General features: G+C 31.4%; 1 protein-coding gene across 2 annotated transcripts in view; it reads right to left on the bottom strand.

Moving 5' to 3' along the window:
* LOC127734537 (uncharacterized) overlaps positions 1-22,738 on the bottom strand; it is a 34,716-nt gene extending 11,978 nt beyond the window's left edge. The window contains exons 1-18 of one of the 2 annotated variants that reach the window (XM_052244462.1): positions 22,707-22,738; positions 21,645-21,721; positions 20,874-20,920; positions 19,703-20,582; positions 17,746-17,804; positions 17,391-17,462; positions 15,001-15,132; positions 13,568-13,681; positions 12,914-12,985; positions 11,324-11,454; positions 10,907-10,999; positions 10,011-10,097; positions 8,578-8,676; positions 5,743-5,929; positions 3,671-3,814; positions 3,363-3,448; positions 1,369-1,439; positions 691-869 (exon numbers count right to left, since the gene is read on the bottom strand). In XM_052244462.1, coding sequence (XP_052100422.1) covers positions 691-869; positions 1,369-1,439; positions 3,363-3,448; positions 3,671-3,814; positions 5,743-5,929; positions 8,578-8,676; positions 10,011-10,097; positions 10,907-10,999; positions 11,324-11,454; positions 12,914-12,985; positions 13,568-13,681; positions 15,001-15,132; positions 17,391-17,462; positions 17,746-17,804; positions 19,703-20,582; positions 20,874-20,920; positions 21,645-21,721; positions 22,707-22,730 — 2,554 coding nt within the window. In that variant the 5' untranslated portion in view covers positions 22,731-22,738. Of the gene's footprint in view, positions 1-690; positions 870-1,368; positions 1,440-3,362; positions 3,449-3,670; positions 3,815-5,742; positions 5,930-8,577; positions 8,677-10,010; positions 10,098-10,906; positions 11,000-11,323; positions 11,455-12,913; positions 12,986-13,567; positions 13,682-15,000; positions 15,133-17,390; positions 17,463-17,745; positions 17,805-19,702; positions 20,583-20,873; positions 20,921-21,644; positions 21,722-22,706 lie in introns of those variants that run through there. The other variant, XM_052244463.1, reaches the window with a different exon arrangement.
* Positions 22,739-23,041: the final 303 nt, after the last annotated feature.

Raw genomic sequence — 23,041 nt, 5'->3', positions numbered from 1 at the left:
GAAAAGTCCTTTTTTCAATGCAAATTAACAAGGTAGCGCCACACATTTTTACCATTGATATCCTTTCATTTGAAGACGCATAAAAATGATGTAGAACCTTTATCGTTCCTTCAATATTCTCGAAATAAATTTTGCTGGTATCTGATATATCTTCATCAGAAAGAATACCCTAGTTTTGACTTTATGAGATTAGAATGGGATTCATATATGGGAACCAGTAGGTAAACAAAATATATTATGAATATTTAGAATCAAAATTCTTGTCACACGTTGTTGACCATACACAAACAAATGATCAGTGCTTTTTTATATGTTTTTGTCGGAAAAAAAGCAATACACAACAAAGCTCGCATTTAACTTCAAATTCAAAACGGCCGGTCGATCGGAATACATGGATATTAGTAGTAAATGTAATGTAAATTGTTGGAAAAAAAATAAATATTTCATATGTCTTTCTTATAAGACGGGTTTTCTAATTAAAACCATATGTAATATGCTCATAGTAATATAAAACAACAGTATTTTAGTTGATGTATTTATTATACACATGTATATATTCTTATTCTTGATTACAGACAATTAGGCCGGATTTGTGCTAAACGTGTTTGTTTTCTGAAGAATTAAATTTTGCAAACCGTAATGTTTTCACTTTTAAAGGTAATTAATCATCTCAACAAGAAATTGTCTTACCTGCTACATCTGAATATATAGGAATAAGGTAATCATCTGGATCACATTCATTTGTTTTGATTGTATTTGAAGCATTTCGATGTTTGACACTTTCTCTTTTCCTTAACCATTGTCCGGCCTTGTGATCCTTATCTGTTTCCTCATCCTGTATTGTATTGCTGTTACTTGGCAAAGTATTACTGCAATAGTGGGAAGGAGTAATGATAAATATATCTGCAAACTGCTTATCAAATAGATAGATAGTAAGTATTGTATTCTACGAAAATACCCACATACATCAACATTTCAACTTCAAATCAAATAGAAATGAAAAGATTATATCGTTACATATGTGTTCTTGATGCTCATTGTAATTTCTGGAACATCCTATGTTATTGGAGAACGCTTTTAGATGGTATTGTTCTTTTGTTTGAGGAAACACATTCACCTTTCTTTTATTTTGGTCATTTACCGTTTTCTGATATTCAAATTAATACTTTTTTCTTAATTATCAAAATTTGTACAAAAGTAACCCTGTGAAACTGCATACATTTACTGGTAAATCAAACCATAAGTAAATGATTTGATGACTGAAACATCGAGATAAAAATATTTATAAGATGTTTGTGTTCGAATCTGATGTTAGTTCACGTACCTTCATATTATTCCTTGCTAAAATATCTTACACTATATACTTACCACAACTTTAGTTCAAATATTGCGTCATATCCCATTTTATATATGCCTATATTTTTTCTGTCCCATCTTACCTAAAAATCATTCTTTATTCATTACCATGATAACGAAGACTATGACTATTTTAATGCATTCTAAACGCGTCTACAACAAAACCTCTGGATCAATTAATTTGATTCAAAGTGATAAATTCCTCACATCAAACACGTTTAAATGAAATATAATGTAATGTCTTTGTGATTGAGATAGCAACTGCATGAACCGTGTAACAGCATAATACAGTTTTTACCACAATGGATGATTTAGCATGTTTGATACTTCCATCATGCACTGTCTCTTTATGTGAAGGGATGCATGTTGATGGTGCTTTCTTCTAGTAAACTGGTTAGAATCATCCTATATTCGGAGTTTCCATTTCAACGATTTAGTGTTGAACCGTATTATTGTTGTTCTTTTTTTAATTTGTGGATTATTACTTAATATCAAGGAGGGTGCCAATGTTGTATTTTGGAATATATTTTTTCTCTCTTAAAGCACGATGAACTGTGCGGTTTTTTTTTTACATTCATCACAACGTATTTATTAATGCGAGACAACATTTTCCCTCTTAGTTCTCTTTTCCAGCAAGATAATAAAAATTGTGTAAACTGTGCATTTATTATTATTTGTTGGGTACCAATTTATGTGGATTTTTGTGGATACAGGTGAGCCACGAATTAGAATGTTCAACCAAGTACACATTTTCTTTAGTCTGGTATGCAGATTTTTTAAAATAACGAAAGCAAATATCCTAAAAAAATGAACCCACAGAAGCTGCATTCATGGGTGCTGTCCTATATATATGTTTTTCTCTAAGTAGGTAATTCATGCATTGATGTGCTTGATAATTAGTATAAAGATAACTTATCTTTAACACCTTGTTATGCTTTAATGTAACGTTGCAACATTCAGAAAAGCTTCATTGAACTCGTATGTTGTTCTCTATTGTTTTGTAGTTTGTTGTTGTTTCGTTATGTTTTCTATCGTTATTCTAAAATTATGTGATTTACCTATACAGTTTTTTAATATATATTCTTTTATATGGTTGTTAGTCAATTGACCAGAATTGTAAGGAGGGAAGATTGATCTCTAAAAAAAGTCAAGTAAAATCCCGTCATATATCCATGTGTTTTTCCCAGTTTTTAAAACTTTATAATTTTGGTGCATTCGAAGCCCTTTTCTGGATGAGAAATGATAGAACCAAAAAAAATTAAAGCCAAGTCGGAACATAGTCAGTGGTTGTCAATCTTGATGTGTATGTCTTTTGTTTATGTTTTTTAACGATTTATGTTGTCATGTCTTTGATTGCTTCTGTATAATATATTAAATTTTAGAGGCCCTTGAAGTGTTTGACATATGACACGTATATTGGTGAAGACTGTATGATGTCCTCCAGATGTAGTTTGATTAAATTTAATTATTTTTTATAGTCAATAAAATCTTCTATATCTGTAATTAAAATACAAATAAAAACATAAAAATATTAAATGCAGTGTACATAGATTTTGTTTTAATTTGTAATTGACTCAGAAGGTTTTATTTTGCTGTACGTTAATGTAATAGAAAAAAGGATATGGGGTTTCCATCTATGACACAAAATCACAAAAAAACAAAGGAACAGCGCTGTTACTGCTGTTCTCCATCTCTAAGTCACAGTGAGGCCCTCAACACGGAGCAAAAGCTCTCACCTAACTTCCAGTTTAAGAGGACCCCTAGCATCGGTTTGTGTCGAATTGTTTGCAAACTTTTCGAAGGCTATACTTGTTAAAACACAACATCCTATGTGCATTATTTCAAGGTACAATATAATCATGTTTCTTTGATATATATTTTATCAGTTTTGGCATATTACTGTGTCTGTATATTGATAGTTTGATTGTCTTCATTTGTCACATTAATTGTAGTTAACATGATGTTTTGTTTTTCTTTGACGAATGTTGATAAAAGACAAATCTCACCACTGCTTTTCCTGCTTCTGGTTTACCCAATACTGTTCCTAACGTTCCTTTGCCTCCATCATGATCTCCATATTTCCAATCCTGGCCTTTGAGTTAGCATAATTATTAGTTGATATAAGAAAACTTTTTTTTATTTCAGATTACCATCTCCTTTTTTCTTCTACATGGCTAGTATCGCGAGTTATTAGTATATATTTGAAAAATAGATATATTAAGCCAAGTCATTTAGGAGACAAATTTTGAAATTTTGATGAATACAAAAGTACTCACGAATCTTAATTTTAATTAGACATCATTATTTTAATTACCTCTAACAACTCGACAACCAACTGCTATCAGCTCATCCACCAGCATTCTAACTTCATTGACTTTTATTATATGATCTATATCCGTCTGTTCATCATATGGATAAACACATTGTGTTCCATGGTCCCATTCTATTATCACCCATTCTATATTGAAAAGATTCTGCTTTGAAATATTTATCAAATAGTTCAAATAAAAAGTAAGAAAACAAAACTGTATTCTCTATAGATAAAAGCCGAATAATTTGAAGTCATATTTTTGATACGTTTTTTGAATAACAAATAACTAATTTCTGACCGGAAAAGTGTTTTCATTTCATTATACTAAAATAGTTAATACTTATTTTCGTGTTGCTTGAATAGCCTTAATAAAATAAGCACGACACCAACACTACGGAAAGCCGAATCATAATACATAAATACTATAATTTGGGCTTATATACCAAATAAAACCAAAAAGGTTACGTTTAGAATAGTTAAATCATTTCCTTCGTTCAAGTTAAACGGGAGATGTTGCAACTTTGGTTTTGGAAGTACAACCTTGGGTATAGCATTTTGTTTCAACCTGATATGCTGTATTATTACAAAGTTAGCTTTTTATATATATTTATCCATCAGTTGCAATGCTTAATGTGTAATACAGGGTACTGTTAAACTAAATACTGAGTAAATGGATACAGTTTAATTTATCAGTGATGAACAATTAAGATGCTCTTAACGCTTATCGACCACATTGTACTATGCAAATGTGTCAAAGACCACTTATGCATCTCATAGAGATTGTAAGGGATTATCCTTGCTCTTTTGAAAAATTCCATCAACTTAATTTTCAAAATTGACAACAATTATATTTTCCTCTCGTTATTGTGTGAATGCTTTGTTATACAGCTGTCCGGAAAAGCAAAGATAAATGCTTTAAATTGTGTCTTTTTCTTTTACGACATACGGTTTACATAGCTTGGGACGGAGGTTTGTGTTTATGTAAATGAAATAAACACGTAAAAGAGAGGCGAAAGATAAACAAGCACATTCAAACACATTAGTCGAGAAAACAAAACATACAATGCAATGGCAAAAAAATGAAAAACGATCAAACGAAAACATAACATGGAAAGACTGAGCTCTTTAAACCGCACCATAAGTTGTGCCTGTATAAAGCCAGATTATCAGGACCAAGTGTTGTTCGTTGTTCGTTCAAGGTTGTTGTTCGACTTTATTTTGGAGGAATCAGTTGTTAGTAGCGTGCCCTGTTGTGTTAGGGAGAAGTGAATTATTACATTTCTTCTGCAAAGTAAAGCTTTGAATCAACGATTATAACGTTTCTGAGGTATCCAATAGGATTCAGCAGCTACCTGTGTACAGACATCATTGCTGCTGTCATATGTGTAGACAATTCATCATACACAAATAAAGAGGATTCCCAAATCATCATTCTTGTAATCTTCTTATACGATAAAACGCTTTGTACGATAATAAAGAAAAAAAATATTCTGTAATATATCCTACATTAATTATAACAGATCAATTGCCTGTAAAAAAAGCATGTAAAAAAGATATCAGGCTTTACTTTTGTATGGCAGACGCGCGTTTGGACTACAAAAGACTTATCAGTGACACTCTAGTAAGATAAGTTAAAACTCCAAAAAAAGACCGAAGAGCGTTGACGACATAAAATATCGAAAGCTTTTGCCAAATACAATGTGATTCACCACATGATTCTTTAGAACATACGTGGCATTTTGCCACCATTTATGCGCTGCGATTAACACGAAATGATTAATGATTATAAAAAATTTCCAAATCTTCATTCTTCAAAAATGATAAAGAAGTTATCAAGTTGAAATTTGAATTACTAGAATCGTTAATTGCCTTGAAAAACAATGTGTACCACCTGATCGATCAATCCCTATATTTTAACAAACTATGATACATTATTTCCGATAAATTATAAAATGTGAATAGACAATGGATGACTGCCGCCAATTCAAATGAGCTTAAAATATTTTTGACAGTTTTTCGCCTTTTTATTTACATAACGTGTGTGTATCCTATAATCAACATGAAATAGTGTGTACCGTCTCGATCCTGCCCAACAACTGTTCCTGCAAAACCTAAATCGTTATCGCCGTAAGCCCAATTCGGTCCTCGTCTTACTCTATCTCCAAGTTTGAGCGTGTTTAACTTTAATTCTACATATAGACCTCGATCATTATGAAACTTTAAAGGGTTGCTGTATTCTATTACCATATCTAAACAGTCATCCTAAAAAAATAATACATTTTTGATTTTAATCTTTCGGCAGTATTTTTTAAGTATTATAAGTCATTATTTAAGTTTTACTCGTAGAATAAAATGTTCATGGTTTGTTAATTTAAGTCTCAAACAAAAACGTGAAAATTATTAACTTATAATTTTAAAGTAGCCCAATTTTGGATGTTCTTTTCTTACAAAGAAAGGAAATCATGTCAAGTGTCTTTTTAAATATATTTGTTCGTATATTTAGCTGTTCCAATTAAATTTACCCTGTTTTTTATACACAAGTTTTGATTTGTATCTCTGAATTCTACATTATCGCTGATGATTCTTATAGAAGGTATTAACACCATAGTTTTGAATGAATGCTTGTTTTATCTGACTTTCATAAGTCTATTTTAAGATAACTTTTTTTTCAATGTATATATTGCTATTCTTCTACTTCTGTTTCTTAGTAAAAGTTCCTTTCGTGGATTTAAAGTTACTTCCTTATTTCTTGTGTACAAATTCGTTTAAATAACACGGCTTTCTTTACATAATATAATAATTAACATTTTCATTAGAAAATTAATCAAATCCCGTTCCCTACATCTCCCAAAAAAAAAAAACCAACAAAACACACAAAAATAAATATGATTTGCAATTGAATAGACATCCTAAATACTGCCTACATAATAAGAAATTCTAACATTTTTACTCTTAAAAAAACTTGAATCGCTTTTCACGTTTTTCACAAACTGAATGCTTTCAGGGCAGGAGTTAGCTGACGTCATTTGACTGGAATGGCTCAACTTGGTTCAATGGACAGAATGTAATTGGCCGTTTAAAAATCTAAAGGATTGTGTATTCATTCATTGTTCGTTCCCTAAAATGAAAATTACGTCATGTCATTGGTTGAATTCCCATTGTTTATGACGTTTTAAGCCAATCACAACGTTTGGTGTACGCTTGAGAAAATAATACCCAGAACTCATTAGATTCTGAAACGGCGAATTTGGATAGAGTCATGAGGTATTCAGACAAGAATAAAAGGCAACGTTAAACCCCCGACAGCTGTCGTCATGAATCAGTATTAAAAACTGCTACTACCATGTGCTTTTCAGTGTTTTTTTCAATGTAATTTAAGTTACTTCCATCTTTCTTATGTGATGATTGGTCTTCTTCACTCCTTTCGACAAATCACATTTAAGTTGGCTTTTAAAAATAATAAATATGTTGGTCATGCGAGATCCCCATGAAATAAAGATCGTTTAGTATGCCTATGCATTTATGTTTACGAATTATGTTATAAAAATAAAAATTTACCAGGAGTTAATTTATAATTTTCAGAAAGGTAGTCTTCGCAGTTCCTTTTAAAATAGTGGCATCCGTCATGTTACTTATTTCAAGTAAAATTTGGGTGATAAATCACATCCAGTTATGTCAAATCAATCAAATCCGGAAAAATTGTGACAATGGAAACTAGAGTATATAACAAAGAAATTGTAATAGCGTCCTTAAAACGTTCGAAAGGAATGACTTTAACTTCACTATGACATCTACGTCATTTGGTCTCTTCTTATTGATTTGAAATCATGTCATATCTTCTTATTTTCAAATTAATTGTAATCGAAATTACCCTAACTGAACTAGAAAGAAGAGAAAAAAAATTAAGACCTCCGGAAATATTATTGGGTTTTCAATCTGTTTTGACTTTGCAATATGTTTCCTCTTCTCTCTACTTGTCTGGTTATATTGTTCGATTTTTTATTTCAATAATGCCTTGGTATCTTCTCCCTACCCTCCAAAGTAATAAACGTGACCCTCCTTACAATTTGTTTTTCAGCAATGATGATATTTTCTTGATAAAAAACATTTCTCCTCTAGGAATCCACATTCAGGTAGATTGTAGTCCGATTATTATGATTATGCTGAAGGAAGTTTTGTTTAATCTTTTGAAAATTATTTTCCAATAAAAAATTAGTTTCGATAAATGCGTGTAGTCTTTCATTAAGAAAATAAAAAGCTATTAACATGATTAAAGTATCGACTTGTGCGCAATGGGTTTTTATGTATGTAATGTGTCTAAGTGAACAAGTGAAGTCCTATATGAAAAAATATTTAAGGATGTACTTAGGTGAAATTAAAAAAATCTAGAGTTTGAAATTGATATTATAAGTCAGAAGAACATTAGTTAAGAAACAAAATAAGCTAAAAATATTGATTGGTTATGGAACTCCTTTTTTAGATATTTGAATATTTTAAAATGGCGGGAAAATGCTGACTCGGACTTTTATCTTATATTAAGCATTGAAATTATTTGGGTCTTAAATTGTAAGAAAAGAAATCTAGAATCTGCTTAAATTTTGGTAAATGACCTTTTATGAGCTATTAAAGTCTTATATGAAAAGAAAAGTGGGTGTTATGGGGCAAAATATTTTACCCTATATCGTAGGAAAAAAACCCAAATAGTCCGAACATTTGACAATACTTCCTAAATCTGACTTAAGTACATCCTTAAATGATAGACATTTTTTATGACAAATTGTTCAAGAGGTTTTGCGAGGTAATCTAATCCATTTAGTAATATGCCTTCTTCATAATTTTTCACTCGAAGATTATTGTCAAATAGTACTTTCCTTGACATATCGTTTACAAACTAAATGCAAAAGACTTACATGAATATCATCTATATATTCTGATATTTTCATCCGGATGACTTCTCTGGTTTGATTTTCTGAATAGCGTATATCAGATGCTATGCGTATCGCCAGTAGCTGTGATGTAAATATATAAATATTGCACATTTGACGAAATCATCGATATCGATATCCTAATATTAAATATATATATATGTGTGTGTGTGTGTGTGTGTCTATTGTAATCATACATTTTTCTACTGAATAGAGTACAGACAATTGTTAAATGGAGAAATTCAGCTAGTCTTTACAATTAGCCTATTATGCCAGTCGTTTTTAACATTATGATAATAACCTTTGCACACGATTTTGCGTTTCCTGAGCTACATATGATATCAGATGTGTAATGATTGACATTGTCTGGGAGAACATGGTTTATTTATAAGTTAGAATTTGGCTCTGATCAAGTTTTCAGTAACTGCGACTACTCCTGGAACGGTACTTTGTGTTTTTGTGTTTTTATGTACCCGCTGTAGGCGACAGGGGCATTAAGTGCTACCCTGGATCGTCCGTCCTTTTGTCTTTTCGTCTTTCTGTCTTTCTGTCCGTCCGTCCCATTTTCGTTGCAAAGCTTGAGCGGGGGCATTCGTATCCTCATACACATTTTTCTTTTATTGTTATTTGTTTTCGATCAAATGAGTCAAGCCTTTTCAAGCTGATTTTTAAAGTTTCTTCTTATAAAATTATTTTGTTATCACAACAATTCCCAGTTAGGAGGTTTGAGCGCTAACAAACGTGTTAATCTTGCCATATTCTTAATGGGATTTTACCAAGCAAAGAACCTGTAACTCATAGGTTGTTGTTGGTTGCTTTTTTCAATATTTGTTTTTCGTTGATTGCTGTACTATACATAATATATGTGATATTCTCATTTGAACTGTTTCACATTTTGTCATGCTTCAGTAAATTTTGTTTATATAGGAAAGGTATAATTATCCTGCTAATTGCTGCCCTCAGAGTATATGACCTGCTTGAATAATTATGCTACAATATGCAAAAATCGGAAAAGAACAATAATAAATGACAAATTGTCAAAATGCAGTAAAACGCTAGATTTTCTCACTAAGAATGAACACTTTCACAGCAGGGACCAAATGAAAAGAATACAAACGCGATGTCATTATGATACAAACGGTCAAGTGCTACGTATTTAAGATAAATCTATGGCCTACGGTAAATGCACACTATATCTTTTCAAATGAAGCACTTCTCAACTGTATTTTGTAATATTACACGATTATTAAAACAGAATAAAATGATTGGCGATTTTTTTACTTCTGCATAGTCGTTGCAATTCGTCATTTATTGCAACACTCTATCGATAAATTTGATAACGATTTGAATAACCGTCTTTAAAACTGTATAAGCTGACCCGATGAACTCCAACATAACAAAATATTAAGTATCCATACCATAACTCTGGACATTCTGATCAAGCGATTCATTTCATTTACTTGAATAATTTTCCCATTTGTTTTTCTTACAGCTTGTTCTAAAATCTGAAAATGCAAAATAATATAATTTTTTAACTTTTAACGCAGTCTTTTTAATATCATGAACAAATATCACGTTCTTGCTGCAGCTGAGATAACCGAAATAATACAATGTATCTTTGAGCGTTTTCGCTAGAACACTCTATTACGTAGTTATAAATCTTGATATATTTATTTTCTTCTATCAGTTAGCTTTTTCCCAATTAATAATTATTATTCTTTTATAAGTGAACTATGTAGGGTTCCCTCACTCATGCTCGTTTGGAGTCGCAAAATTTTGGAAGAAGTAACAAAAACTTTACAAACAACATTAAAAATCTTCTTATGCAAAGCTAACGAACTGATTTTATCTACCAATAGATGAATTCGTAAATGCATGCAAGCACTTGCAATCATATTCAGAGTCTTAATGTCCACAAAGAAAAAATAGATATAGTGTGAGCCTAGGCTCCGTGTTGAAGACCGTACTGTGACCTATAATGGTTTACTTTTATAAATTTTGACTTGGATGGAGAGTTGTCTCATTGGCACTCATACCACATCTTCTTATATCTATATATAGGCAGTTATTCTATACTTGAAATAATAATTGTCAAATTAATAAATTAATGTATTTGAATAAATTTTAAAAAAAAGGCATTATATTTTACAAATCAATAACCTTCAAAGAAAATACATGTAAATTGATGTATTGACCAACAGCATAATACTTCAAGTGAGTGATAACATGTGGAAACAACTTCTAGAAAATGATGATAAATTGAATACTAGACTTTATATTTACTTTATCAACAAAGATATCGAATAGTTCTTACATTGTTGCACTGATTTCTGCCAATGGGGACATAGTATATCTTTGTCGAGGAAGTAGTTATCTCGTCAATAACGCCATTCACATCGGATGGTACCTTAAAAGTAAAAAGTTAAGTTATAAAGCCGAAATTTAACCGTCAACGAAAAAAATAATTTGATAATTTAATCAAGAAAATATTCACTTATAAAAGATGCGTCTTCTTTCTTATGACTATAAATTATGTTAATTTATTAAGTTAATAAACAGATAAAATCATACTTTACTGATTTATGAATTTAAAGCAGTTTGCAAATTGTTAGAACAGGTTCATTATGATGTTATACAAAATCGAAATTAAATAATACATATGACAGTAAAAGTTCAGCAAAACTAAAATGAAATCTTTACTGAAAAATATAAATGATTCGTAAATACGTACTCTAAGACTTCTTAAATCAAAAATAGAATTTTGTTTATCTTCTGTTAAAAGTTTACACTGTTCTGACGACCCATCAGTAAAAACAATCATATGTGCCTGTATCGCAACATCTCTGCTACTTCCAGGTATACCTATGAGTGAAAGTAAATATGTCTGTTGATAATTATAGATTATCGTTGGTTATCTCAACGAGATTGATTTTCTTACTTGAGCCGGTACGGCGAAAGTGAGAAAAGCCATCGAGTTGAGATGACCAATGCTAATCTGTTTATCGCTATTTTACCCATGAAGACGTTGTTAATTTGCTTGACAACGGTACGTGTTCCCTTAGTTTCTAGCGATAATTTTCATATCACTCGACTCCGTTTTCATATCACTCGACTTCGATGAGAAAGGAAATTATCAGTCAGCAAGATCAAAGGAAACATAAGCAAAATAGCGATAAAATCAAATATACATTGATACTTGTCCATTTTAACAAACATATATAACCCCAATTGTCTGTTGAATCTATATCAAGAAGGCCGTACGATTGTCTATAATTACTTACGTCCACTTCATTTGAACTTTAGTGGATAGTTGTCTCATTGGCAATCAAAAATGAGGCGGAAAATACCAAAGGAACAACAACACTCATAAGTCAAAGAGATACAGACAAAAAGAACAGGGAAAAACGACGAATGAATGAACAACAGGCTACAATACACTAGATAGGAAACGATAAATTGGGCAACATTAAATACACCCAAATGATAGGTGATTGCTGGAGCTCAATAATGGTAAGCAGATCCTAAACATTGGTGATATAATCTTCATCTTATAATTGTTCACCCTCCTGAGGATTTATTATTTGGATCGAGCGAACTTTCTGCTGCGGGAACTGTTCATTATGTATTAAAGAGACAACCGTTTTCAGTGCGTTAAGGAAGTATTGTAGTATTGCTCATACGTAAAATTATGTGTATAGACATTGTTTATATGTATACAGCCGTATACAGAAACTTTTTTTCTAGCCACAGCCAAAAACCTGTTATTTATCCAAACTCGTAAGAGAACAAAAATATCTAATAAAATATGCACTAGTAAACCCATTTAATTCTGAACCGATCACAACATAGCTCAAAAAAGACTCAGAATTTATTATCATTTTCCAGCTTTCAGTCAATGTCAGACTTATTTACTGTTGTAAATTCAGTACTGATTAGACAATGTGCTCGCAGGCAATTAAGATATTTTCAGTCTATAAGCAGCAGTTGTTGTTTACCTGTTTACATCAACATCATACTACAATGTTTTAAAACTACTGAAAAGAACTGTGTTCTTTGTTTTGTACATAAACCAGGCTGTTAGTTTTCTCGTTTGAATTGTTTTAAATTCATCATTTCGCGGCCTTTTTTAGCTGACTATGCGATATGGGTTTTTCTTATTGTTGAAGCCGTACGGTAACCTATAGTTTACTTCTATGTCATTTGGTCTCTGGTGGAGAGTTGTCTCATTGGCAATCATACCACATGTTCTTATTTTTATATTATATCCAGAGACTAACTTCTAGTGTTAATTGATAAGAATTAACTTGAAATTGATACTTACATGAGGAAACACCAGCATAACCCATTAAAAGTCCTGCTAAGACAGGTGCATCTCCATCTGGCCTTAATTGGTCTTTGAAATGAATACAATTAACAAGAAAATTATATTATTCTTATGCAATAACATAATCGGTACAAATTTTACTTAACAAGATGCGAGTTTCGATTATGAATAACTCTCCAGTGATACACACAGTGAAGAGCTAATATTAAAGAGATTCATGTATACTTAAGCTTCCTGTTTACTTTTAAGCAACAAAAATAAAAGAGTGTGAAGTGTATACGTATTATAAATTTTAAAAGTAAAGCTACCATGATCATTAACAAACAAAACAATAATAGACAAAACATTAAGGGAGGTGCATTTCTTCAACCTCAAAGGCCATCGTAATTGTTTGTTCAAATAGTTTATTTTGTTATATAAAACGCCATTTTTAATTTTAAATATAATTCCTTAAACATGTTAAAGTTTACAAGTTTTGCTTGAGAACTATAATTGGTTATACCATTAGCTATTTTTGCATTTTATTCCTAAAACCACTTTACAACATATATTTTATTACGTTTCAGCCAAAAATAAATACAAAACAATTGGTAATGATTAATAAAACAGAATGATATATATATATATATATATATATTTAAATGATTTTACCGATCAATTCCATAACTAATTTATAATCAACTGTTGCTTCTTGTATCAGTCGTGTTTGTTTTCCAAAGACTGCTAAACCAATGCCATTTTCCATCCCTGAAAGCTGTTTAATTCCTGTAAAGAACGTGTATTTGTAATGTAAATACTGTGAACAATTTCATTTTTATCCAGTTGATTATAAGTTGTTTACAAAACATTTCGTTAGACATGTCTTCATAGTTGACGACAAAATGACTTATTCCATGAGAAGAGTAAGATATTAAATACTGGTGAAGCAGAAAACTACTTACCCTTCAAGGGCATCTTTGTTTACTCCAGTTTGGTGAAGAATTTAAGGTATTTGATTTTTGATAATCGGATAGATCAGATATAGATTACATACATAATCATGATCAACATTACACATACCTCAAATACTAATACATAATAGATTAGCATTTAGTCGGCTTTATTTTAATTGTTATTGTATGGTACATGCGACTTAGGCGACAGTAGTTTACAGATTGCAAATCTTGTACATCGATTGATAAAAATCATATCAAGATACCAGACAAAAACTGAGAGGACCAAAGGGAGTGAGACTTAGGTGATCGAAAAAGTTAAAAAGAGGCGAATTATACCAAATGGGTATTCAAGCTTATATGTCGGTAAACGAACTGATAGTTCAATGGCAAAAACAAACACGACCAAAAGACGAACAACATAAAATTGAGAATGGAAACGGCGAATGCGTCAAAGAGACAACACCCTGACCAAAGAGCAGGAAACAACCGAAGGCCACCAATGGGTCTTCAACACATCGAGAAAATTCCGCACCCGGAGGCGGGCTTCAGCGGACCCCTAACCAATAATGTATAGAAGTTCAGTGAAAATGGACATCACACTAAACTCCAAAACATATAAATGAACAAAAAAATAAACAAACATACAAGACTAACAAAGGCCAGAGGTTCCTGACTTAAGACAGGCGCAAAAATGCGGCGGGGTTAAACATGTTTTGTGAGATCTCAACCCTCCTCCTATACCTCTAGCCAATGTGGAATAAACATACACACAGCAATACGCACAGTAAAATTCAATTTAACAAAAGTCCGAGTCCGATGTTCACAGTATACAAAACACAACATAGAAAACTAAGGACTGAACAACTCGAACCCACCAAAAGCAGGGGTGACCTAAAGTGCTCCGGAACGGTACGCAAATCCTCCTCGGCAATTGGGACCGATCATGTTGCTCACGTAAATACAAACGCAATTATAAGTCTAATTCAGTAGTATACAATCGAGAAGAAGAGGACAGGATTAAGGTTACGACAATTCATTTTCGAATGACTGATATGAAAGGACATGCAATCTTATTTCAACCAATACTGTGTGCTAATGATTTGGGTTAACTGATATGATTATTTCTGAGCATTTTTTATTTTAACTCACCATAAACATACTGCAAAGCCGCTGATTTCATTGATTGGAAATACTCTGTCATTCGTTCAGATATATCTAATACTAAAATAACATCATGCCCTCTTCCCTGTCTGACTACTCCTGACCTTACTCTAGCTGAAGCTAAAACATTGTAATGGATTTCTAATATTAACATAGGCTCAAAACTTTTCTTATGAAGGTGAACCCAGAAAGGACAATGGAACATATCAACTACAATACACTATATTTTGATACATTTTCACTAGGTCAATGACACACCTAGCGAAATATACGTTCCGAGAGCAAAATTTTGCATGATAGCGACCATAAACACCCATATATCATATCAATGTAATATTGTCTTTCAGATATAAGAAAAAATTGTCCGGATTTGGCTTTACTGTAAGTCCTTTAGGTGTTTTATCAGATCTTCGGAGTTTGTATTTGATTTTGGATTTTTAAAATGTCGGCTTTGATCACCACTTTAGAGACATGAATTTTCAAAATGCGTATCAGTCGTAGTAAAAACAATTTTATTTTCTTGATAGTTATATTCAAAGAGATATATAGAATATTTTGAGATTTGTTATCATAAAGTCAGTTGAAATTGTTTTTCTGTTTTTCTGTTTTCAGTTAATTTTCAGTTCGTTCTGTTAACCTTCTCACATATATTTAAAAAATAGGAGTTGAGATCCAAAGCTATTTTAATGTTCCTTTTTTAAGTCAGAAACTTCGTCAGTTGTAGTAGTATGTTTCGTTTAGAAGTGCTTGCTTATTGGAGATCTGTCATTGTTTATGCTAAATATATTCACAACTTTTATTGACTCGGGACGATTTGGAGTATGACATTTTAAATAGACATCTGTTGATGACTGCTTGTTGTCCTCTAGATGTGTTTTGGTAATGTGTGTCTTTCATTGACGTTTTCCTCGCATCTCCTTTCATTTATACATTTACGATATCAACAAGTGGAATGAAATTATTTGATATTAATCAAATCATTTATTTTCAAAATACAACACCAAAAAACAAACATTTCCATTTGCCCAATAAATGTGAATTTATTTAAATTAGGACAAAAGTGAAGGCATGACCAATCATTTCCAAATATTGCAAAACTTCAGCTAGTTATTTGAGAAAATGACAAATACAAAATGGCGATTCAGAATTCATAGAAAACAGTGCCTTGAAAGAATGTTTATGTTTGTATTGATGATAAATATTGAATCAGTAAACTACGCATCAACATCATTGGAGACCCAGTTTTCATTCATATTCATGTTTCAAAAATTTTGCGATAAGAATGTCTTTTAAAAAAGGAAGAATTGCATGAAAATTAACCTAAAGCTGCTTGTTAAAAAAAACACACTGGTGAAAAAAAAAAGAATAAAGATTCAGGAATTCACAATGTCTTGGATAGAAATATGGTCAAAGATCAGAAAACAAGATTTTTCTTTTTTTCTTCTTCAAGTTGAATAAGAGTAAAAAAAATTCATTTTGGTATAAGAAGTAAAGGTCTACATAATTAAACAAAAAGCCATTGTTAGATCATTCTTCAAAACTCGCACATTATCAAATTATTGTCTCACTGTCAAATGCATTGTATTAAGGATTCTAACAAATCCTGTCGTTAGTTTTAAAGATATCGACATATGATTTTTCTAACTTAACGTCGGTAGCGCCTGTTTAAAGCCATCTTGGCATTAATCTTGCTCTTGATGTGTGTTAATGCTGTGAATGTTACTCATTACTCTTTTTTTACATTTTGTCCTTATTCAATTAGCAGAAGTGTATGCTTTCAAATTGGTTAATTGGTATGTATAAGCTTGTTAGGTTTTAAGTGTCAGTCTTTGTAAGAATCAGGCAATTTAACAGAATTTCAAAACATGGCCGAAAAAAATTCGCCGACCTTACATCCCATTTTGAAGTTACCCTAATCCTGAGTTAGAAATGGTAGGTCTTTCTTTTTTGTGTGTCTGGTAAAACAAGAAATCTCTAGATAACTTTTGGTTAGAATAATAGGAAATGATGGGATAATTTTCCATTAATTGTTAATTTCTAGTGCATTTCAACCAAATTATATCTTGAGATACCAGAACAGGAGAAGGAAAACGAATATTATATTCGTGTACCATTATACATTTTGAACTTAAATTGGTATAAACTTGAGCGAGTTTTTGTTTGTCCTTTTTTCGTCATTGTTTGATTCTTAGGCAGACTGGCACTTAAATAACATTATATTGAACACAACATGACCTTTATTACTTAGCATCAGGTTTATGTTTACACAAGTTACCATTTCACCTAAGTTCAAACCAGACAATATGCAAAAGACAGCGAAGGCGAAATTGGAATAAGCTCCTTTTACGAGTTAGTTTATTTGATGTCAAAACACTTACCATATGCTTTTATTTGTCTGAAATAATGATACCACCCACTTAGAGTTTTTGGTTGATCACCTTTAAATAGTCCTATAAATATATTAAATGATTACATTTATTTAGTTTAAGAAAAAACAACATCTAAAACTTTAACAATTATCAGTCATATAGATCATATAATTTCCATAAAAAATATGCATTAGAAATATAATTTTATTAAATAAATCAGCATTTATCAAAGGCAACATTAATGTCAAACGAATACTTATGTGAGTACAAGCGAACACTTATGTGAGCACAAGCGAATTAACATACCTATTCTTCATTACATGAATTAGTTTTTTGTCAAATAAGTAATCACTATTATACATACGTTCACCATCAATGTCTTCATCATCCGCTCTTCTTCTTGATCGCCAGAACGAACTATATCTAAATGTAATTTTATATGTTCATTGTTGAAGAGTAATAATTTAAAAAGCTACTAGTTCATATCCTATTCTCGAGCAATATAGAACAATGTAAAAAGTTTTCTTAACCTTCACTAAGCAGCATCTTTAGCGCTTTCCCGATTTGCACTTAGAAATTAATAAAGAAGGCGGCTATAAAAAGCCCCGATATGGAAAATGGGAAACAATTCAAACGAAAAACATAACGGCCTAATTCATAACAAAACAATTTACGAAAAAACAAATATGACAGACATGAACCAACGACAACTATTGAACTACAGGCTCCTGACTTGGAACAGGTACATCAAGAAAGTGGCGGCGCTAAAAATATTTGTGAGCGCTCAATCTTCCCCTCAACCAGAGACAGCGGTGTAACAAATATCACAACACAAGAACAATCTGTCAGCCAATTTGTTTTAATTTTTGGTTGTTTTTAAGGAGAGGGTTGGGGTTGAATTTTTTGTTTTTTCCTTTGTAAAGTGAAAGGTGCAATTAAATGGTATATTATGATGCTGGTTTCATTGCTTGTTAAGTAAATAGTCTACAAAAAGCCAGAGCACCTTATAAATACTACCTAGTTAAAATCTTTCGAGATTTATTTTGGGAATATATTCATTTAACCTCGATGCTTTTCAACATAACCATTTGCTCATGCACATGACATAATGAGCAAAATATATTTTTCCGTAACATTTTGAGGCTATTCCGGGAAAAAAATGTGGATCTTGCTACTAGTCACGTCTTACTTGAACACTTCACAAACTTCATAACATAGCCCAGTCAGGCCCAAGTACAAGACAACTTGGGGTTTATAAAAATACAAATAAGAAAGTCTATGAAGACAAGTCGGACAGTTTAGCAATGAGAAACAGACAAAGACTTGATCATTATCAGATCAATATAAAATAAAATACTGGAGACAACTTGGACCGTTCTTTGGACACAACTTGGGCAGTTCGACCTTCATACATGAAAAAAGCAAAGACATGATAAACTGTGAACCAATTCAAAAACCAGATTTTTCATTTATGCTAAAACATAAAACCAAAATCGAATATTGTATGCAGCAAATAATAATTTACCAATGTTTGACTTACGGTACTGGACAGGTACGTACAAAATGTGGCGATTTTAATTATTTTTTTGAATGCATAAACTTCCTCCAACCAGGGATAGTGGTATACGTAGAACAGCTATATTTACTGTAAAAATCAGTTGCAAAGGGTTTAACTCATGTGATTACCACAAAACACAAAAGCAATTAACAAAAATACAAAAGAAACAAATTACCGATCTAAGAAACCAGCAGGTACGAAACACTCTAGTTGAAAGATCACTACAACTACCAAATGTTACAAGACTAAAATATTAATCAGTACACATCCAACGGTATTATTGTAACGAAGTCATAAACAGAATAAGAAAAGCATGACCATGTGCAATGCCAAATATAATCATCGACATGATATATGCCAAACATTGTATATAACTGTATAGTAATTATTATACATCCTTAGATATGTGTCAATATCATTGTTTGTAAGTATAACTCTTGCTTATCATATAACATAGAATCAGATATTCTTTTTATCTGAAACTAAGGGAATCAAATTGTAACAATGTTGACGTTTTTTCACATCTTTTAATGCAGCTTGAGTGTCCTGACCTTTTGTGAGATATACTGGTTTTTACTCTCACACATTTCACATTTTGTCTTTCAAATTTTCGGTCTCGAGCGTACCTGATAAAGGTTATGCTAAAATCATTATTGTAGCAGAAAGCTGATTATATATATATATAAAACTTAAGACGGAAAAATTCAACAAAAAAAAGTATATTGCAATGATTAATTTAAAGATAGTTTGTACTGGTACTTACGATGTTGCAGACGTCATCATAGGTTTTACGTCAACTTTATTGTGTGATGTCGGTTTTATATTTGGTACAATCGATTCTTCTATTTGAACGTCTATATTGCAAAAGCTTTTATCTATATCCCCTTTAAAACTTTCCTGATTATTATGAAAGCTAACGCGGTTGTCGTTTTGTGTATTCGGGGTCTTACACTTATAGCCAGATTCATTTTTATGAATCCTGCTTTTTGAATTTGATATGTTACAATTTTCAATCTCAGGCAAATCCTTATAACCAACGTCCTTGTTTAATGTACATAATGGGTTGTCTTGTCCGTTTTCATTTTCTTTTACAACATTTTCTTCACCACTGCTCTTTAAAAGTGAAGATTGTTGAGCTTTAACGTTATAACTATCCCCTTTCAATTTATTAATGTTTCTTGTATCGCTTTGTGCTTTGATAGGTTCGTTATGGATGACATTGGATTCATTCTTTATTGCATTATGTGTCAGTAGTTGTACTGTCCTACCATTCATATAACTGGAACGGTTATGGATATTAGCGTCACCGCTACAACATTCATTATCTAGTCTATATTCGGTATTATCTTCTTCAGATTCCTCACAATGTTTTCTGGATGGTATAGTATCTATCTTTGCGGATGAATTTCTGTCCAGTACATTTGAGAAACACACAGATTTATCTTCAGTCAAAAGATCACTAGAACCACATTTACCACTATTCTCATCAAAGGCCGTCGTTTTTTGTAGATTTACTACAAGTGTGTTTAATCTAGTAGTTTTCATCAACAAGTTAGACATTAGCTTTGTAACGTTGTCCAGATTTTTTGTATATTCAATGGACTGAGTGTCTGATTCAACTCGACTAACATGTTCTTCCAATTCTAAAAACACATTTACAGATATATTATCAAAGTAAAGTATAAATGGTTAGATAACATTCTGCTTGTCTCTTAAATAAATCGAAATATTGACCTTCCTGTTCTCGTGTGAATTAGCGAGAGGCGTTTTAATTCCCTTCAACAGTCATTACCCCAAAACAATTATCAATAATGAATTCTTTAAATGGATCCTAACAATGAAATAAGTGTTAAAATATTAAAAAAGAACAAAAAGGAAATATTAAAGTTGCAGAATGCAGATTTTGCCATTAACATATTTCTTTATGTACTTACGTGTTATTTCTTTTGAGACAACAGCCAGCATTGAAGTACTACTCATGCTAAAACATTTAACTCAAACTTAATGATCAATTACACGAATTAGTTACACTCGAATTTCATATCAAATTTGACCAATTGCAAAGATTTCAAAATATATCACTTGTGTATGTCTTAATTTAATTGATATCTAACATTGACCATTGCAAAGCTAATGTTTACAGCGAATTCGGTAATATGTTTAAGTAAAAACATGATAATAGTGTCTAGTCATTACTCTTGTGTTCGTCAAGAGGCTACTCTTTACGAAATAAATAAACCGTCATATGATTTTTTTTCTACTCACTATAAATGTACAACACTTTTTGTTTTTAATTACTTGAAGGTTAACGCGAACATCCAAAAATGAAATACTAGTAAACCTAATAACGGTGGTCACTTACAAAATTAAAACTTTTAATTTTTAGAAATACATATGTAAACGAAATATGCGTCTGGTGTACGCAGTTATACGCCTGGTTTCTTTTTAATTGTAGAAGTAGAACATCTGTCAAATCAAGATAAAAACTACAATATAGTTGCATACAATCTCTTAAAAAGTATAAAAAAAATGAGTGTCTTTTAGGAATTCCATGCAAATTAATGGTATGAAAAACTAGACCTTTGTTTTAGACATATTTTGTAATACAGGAAAATCAATTAATTCTGCATTACAAACTTAACCATAAAATGCAAACAAAGGTAAATATATATTACTAAAAAAAGTACAAAATTGCAGAAGCATACCTTTTTGATGTCATCCTGTCCATTATTTCTGCTTGAGTTTTATTCAATTCATATATGGTGCGTTTGATAGCAATGACCTTAAATAAAAGATATACTATATACTCAGCAACAAAACTAACGCACCACTTCTGTCCACATATTATAGAGGTTTCACAATATCTTCTTTTTGATAAAAAAAATGATCTGGTGTAATTTGGGCATAATATTGAAACTAACCAACTGTTTACAGAGAAATTTCTGTTTAGAGGCAGCAAAAAGGTCAAACATCAAAAGTCCAACATCGATCATGTCTTAAATTTAACGATGAATTGACATTTTACAAGTGTCAAGTCTTGCTTTGACATTGAGTCGATGATGGACAGTTAAGCAATCATTTACAAAAAAGGGGTATAATATAAGAGTCAGTATCTGGTCCCTTAAATTGCCAGCAATAAGGAACGTTCTTCAAAGGGTAATTAACGCTGTACATTCTACTGTAGACATGTCAGTTGATACGTCACTATGATATCAATCCGTCGAAATTGACCGATTTTACCTAAAATGGTCATGTTAATCATAGTTTTTGTCAGAATTCGTAATAAGTTACAGCCTTCCTAGTAAACAAATCTTGTAAGTCATCGTTTAGCAAAATTCCTTCATTGCATTGTTAAAAAATGAAAACAACAAATTTCATGCGTTCAAGGCGCTTTTCTGGATTTACCTTCATCAGGAACGCTCAAAGCTGTATAATTGAAAGCCAAGGGTGTATAAAATCCGACACAGTTGAAGATCTAAATGATCAAATAGGATCGAAACAGAATCTAGAGGTTGTGCGCAAATTGAAGAAAACCTATAAAATCTTGACTATATTTTTTTCAGTTTGAGTCACGCGTTTTCCTGAAAATAAGTAATATAAATACCAAAAACGTATCATTTAATCTTAACAAATTATTTACTTATTTGTGTATGCATTGAACCATACTGCAAATAGCTTGTTGTGAACTTAAAATGATGGACGATTTCACACTGACATTGTTCTGATCTATAACGAAGAACATATCTTAATTTTTTGAAATATTATACCTTTTCCTTCGTTTTGTTTTCCATATTTTTTATTTCCTCTGGAAAAAAAAACAACAATTGTATTACAAGAAGGGTTAAATAAATAACAAACTTGAAGGAACATTTAATTTATATATCTTCCACAGAAGAAAAGTAAGAGATATGAATAACTAAAGCTTGCTTTAAATGAAGCAGATATGAATAATATTTGTGGGACTTGGTTTTAAAGAAGGGTATATAAATAACAGAGGATGGTATCAAATATAGAAAGAGACATGAATAAAATGGACTGGATATGATTATAAATAGACAATAACTTAATAAATTGAAATGACACAAAAATGTCAACCAACCAT

The sequence above is a fragment of the Mytilus californianus genome, unplaced genomic scaffold (genome assembly GCF_021869535.1).
Source record: "Mytilus californianus isolate M0D057914Y unplaced genomic scaffold, xbMytCali1.0.p SCAF_3, whole genome shotgun sequence".
In the NCBI taxonomy this organism is placed as follows: Eukaryota; Metazoa; Mollusca; class Bivalvia; order Mytilida; family Mytilidae; genus Mytilus; species Mytilus californianus.
The sequence above is the reverse complement of the archived record's forward strand: the minus strand, read 5'-3'. Positions and strand labels throughout refer to the sequence as shown.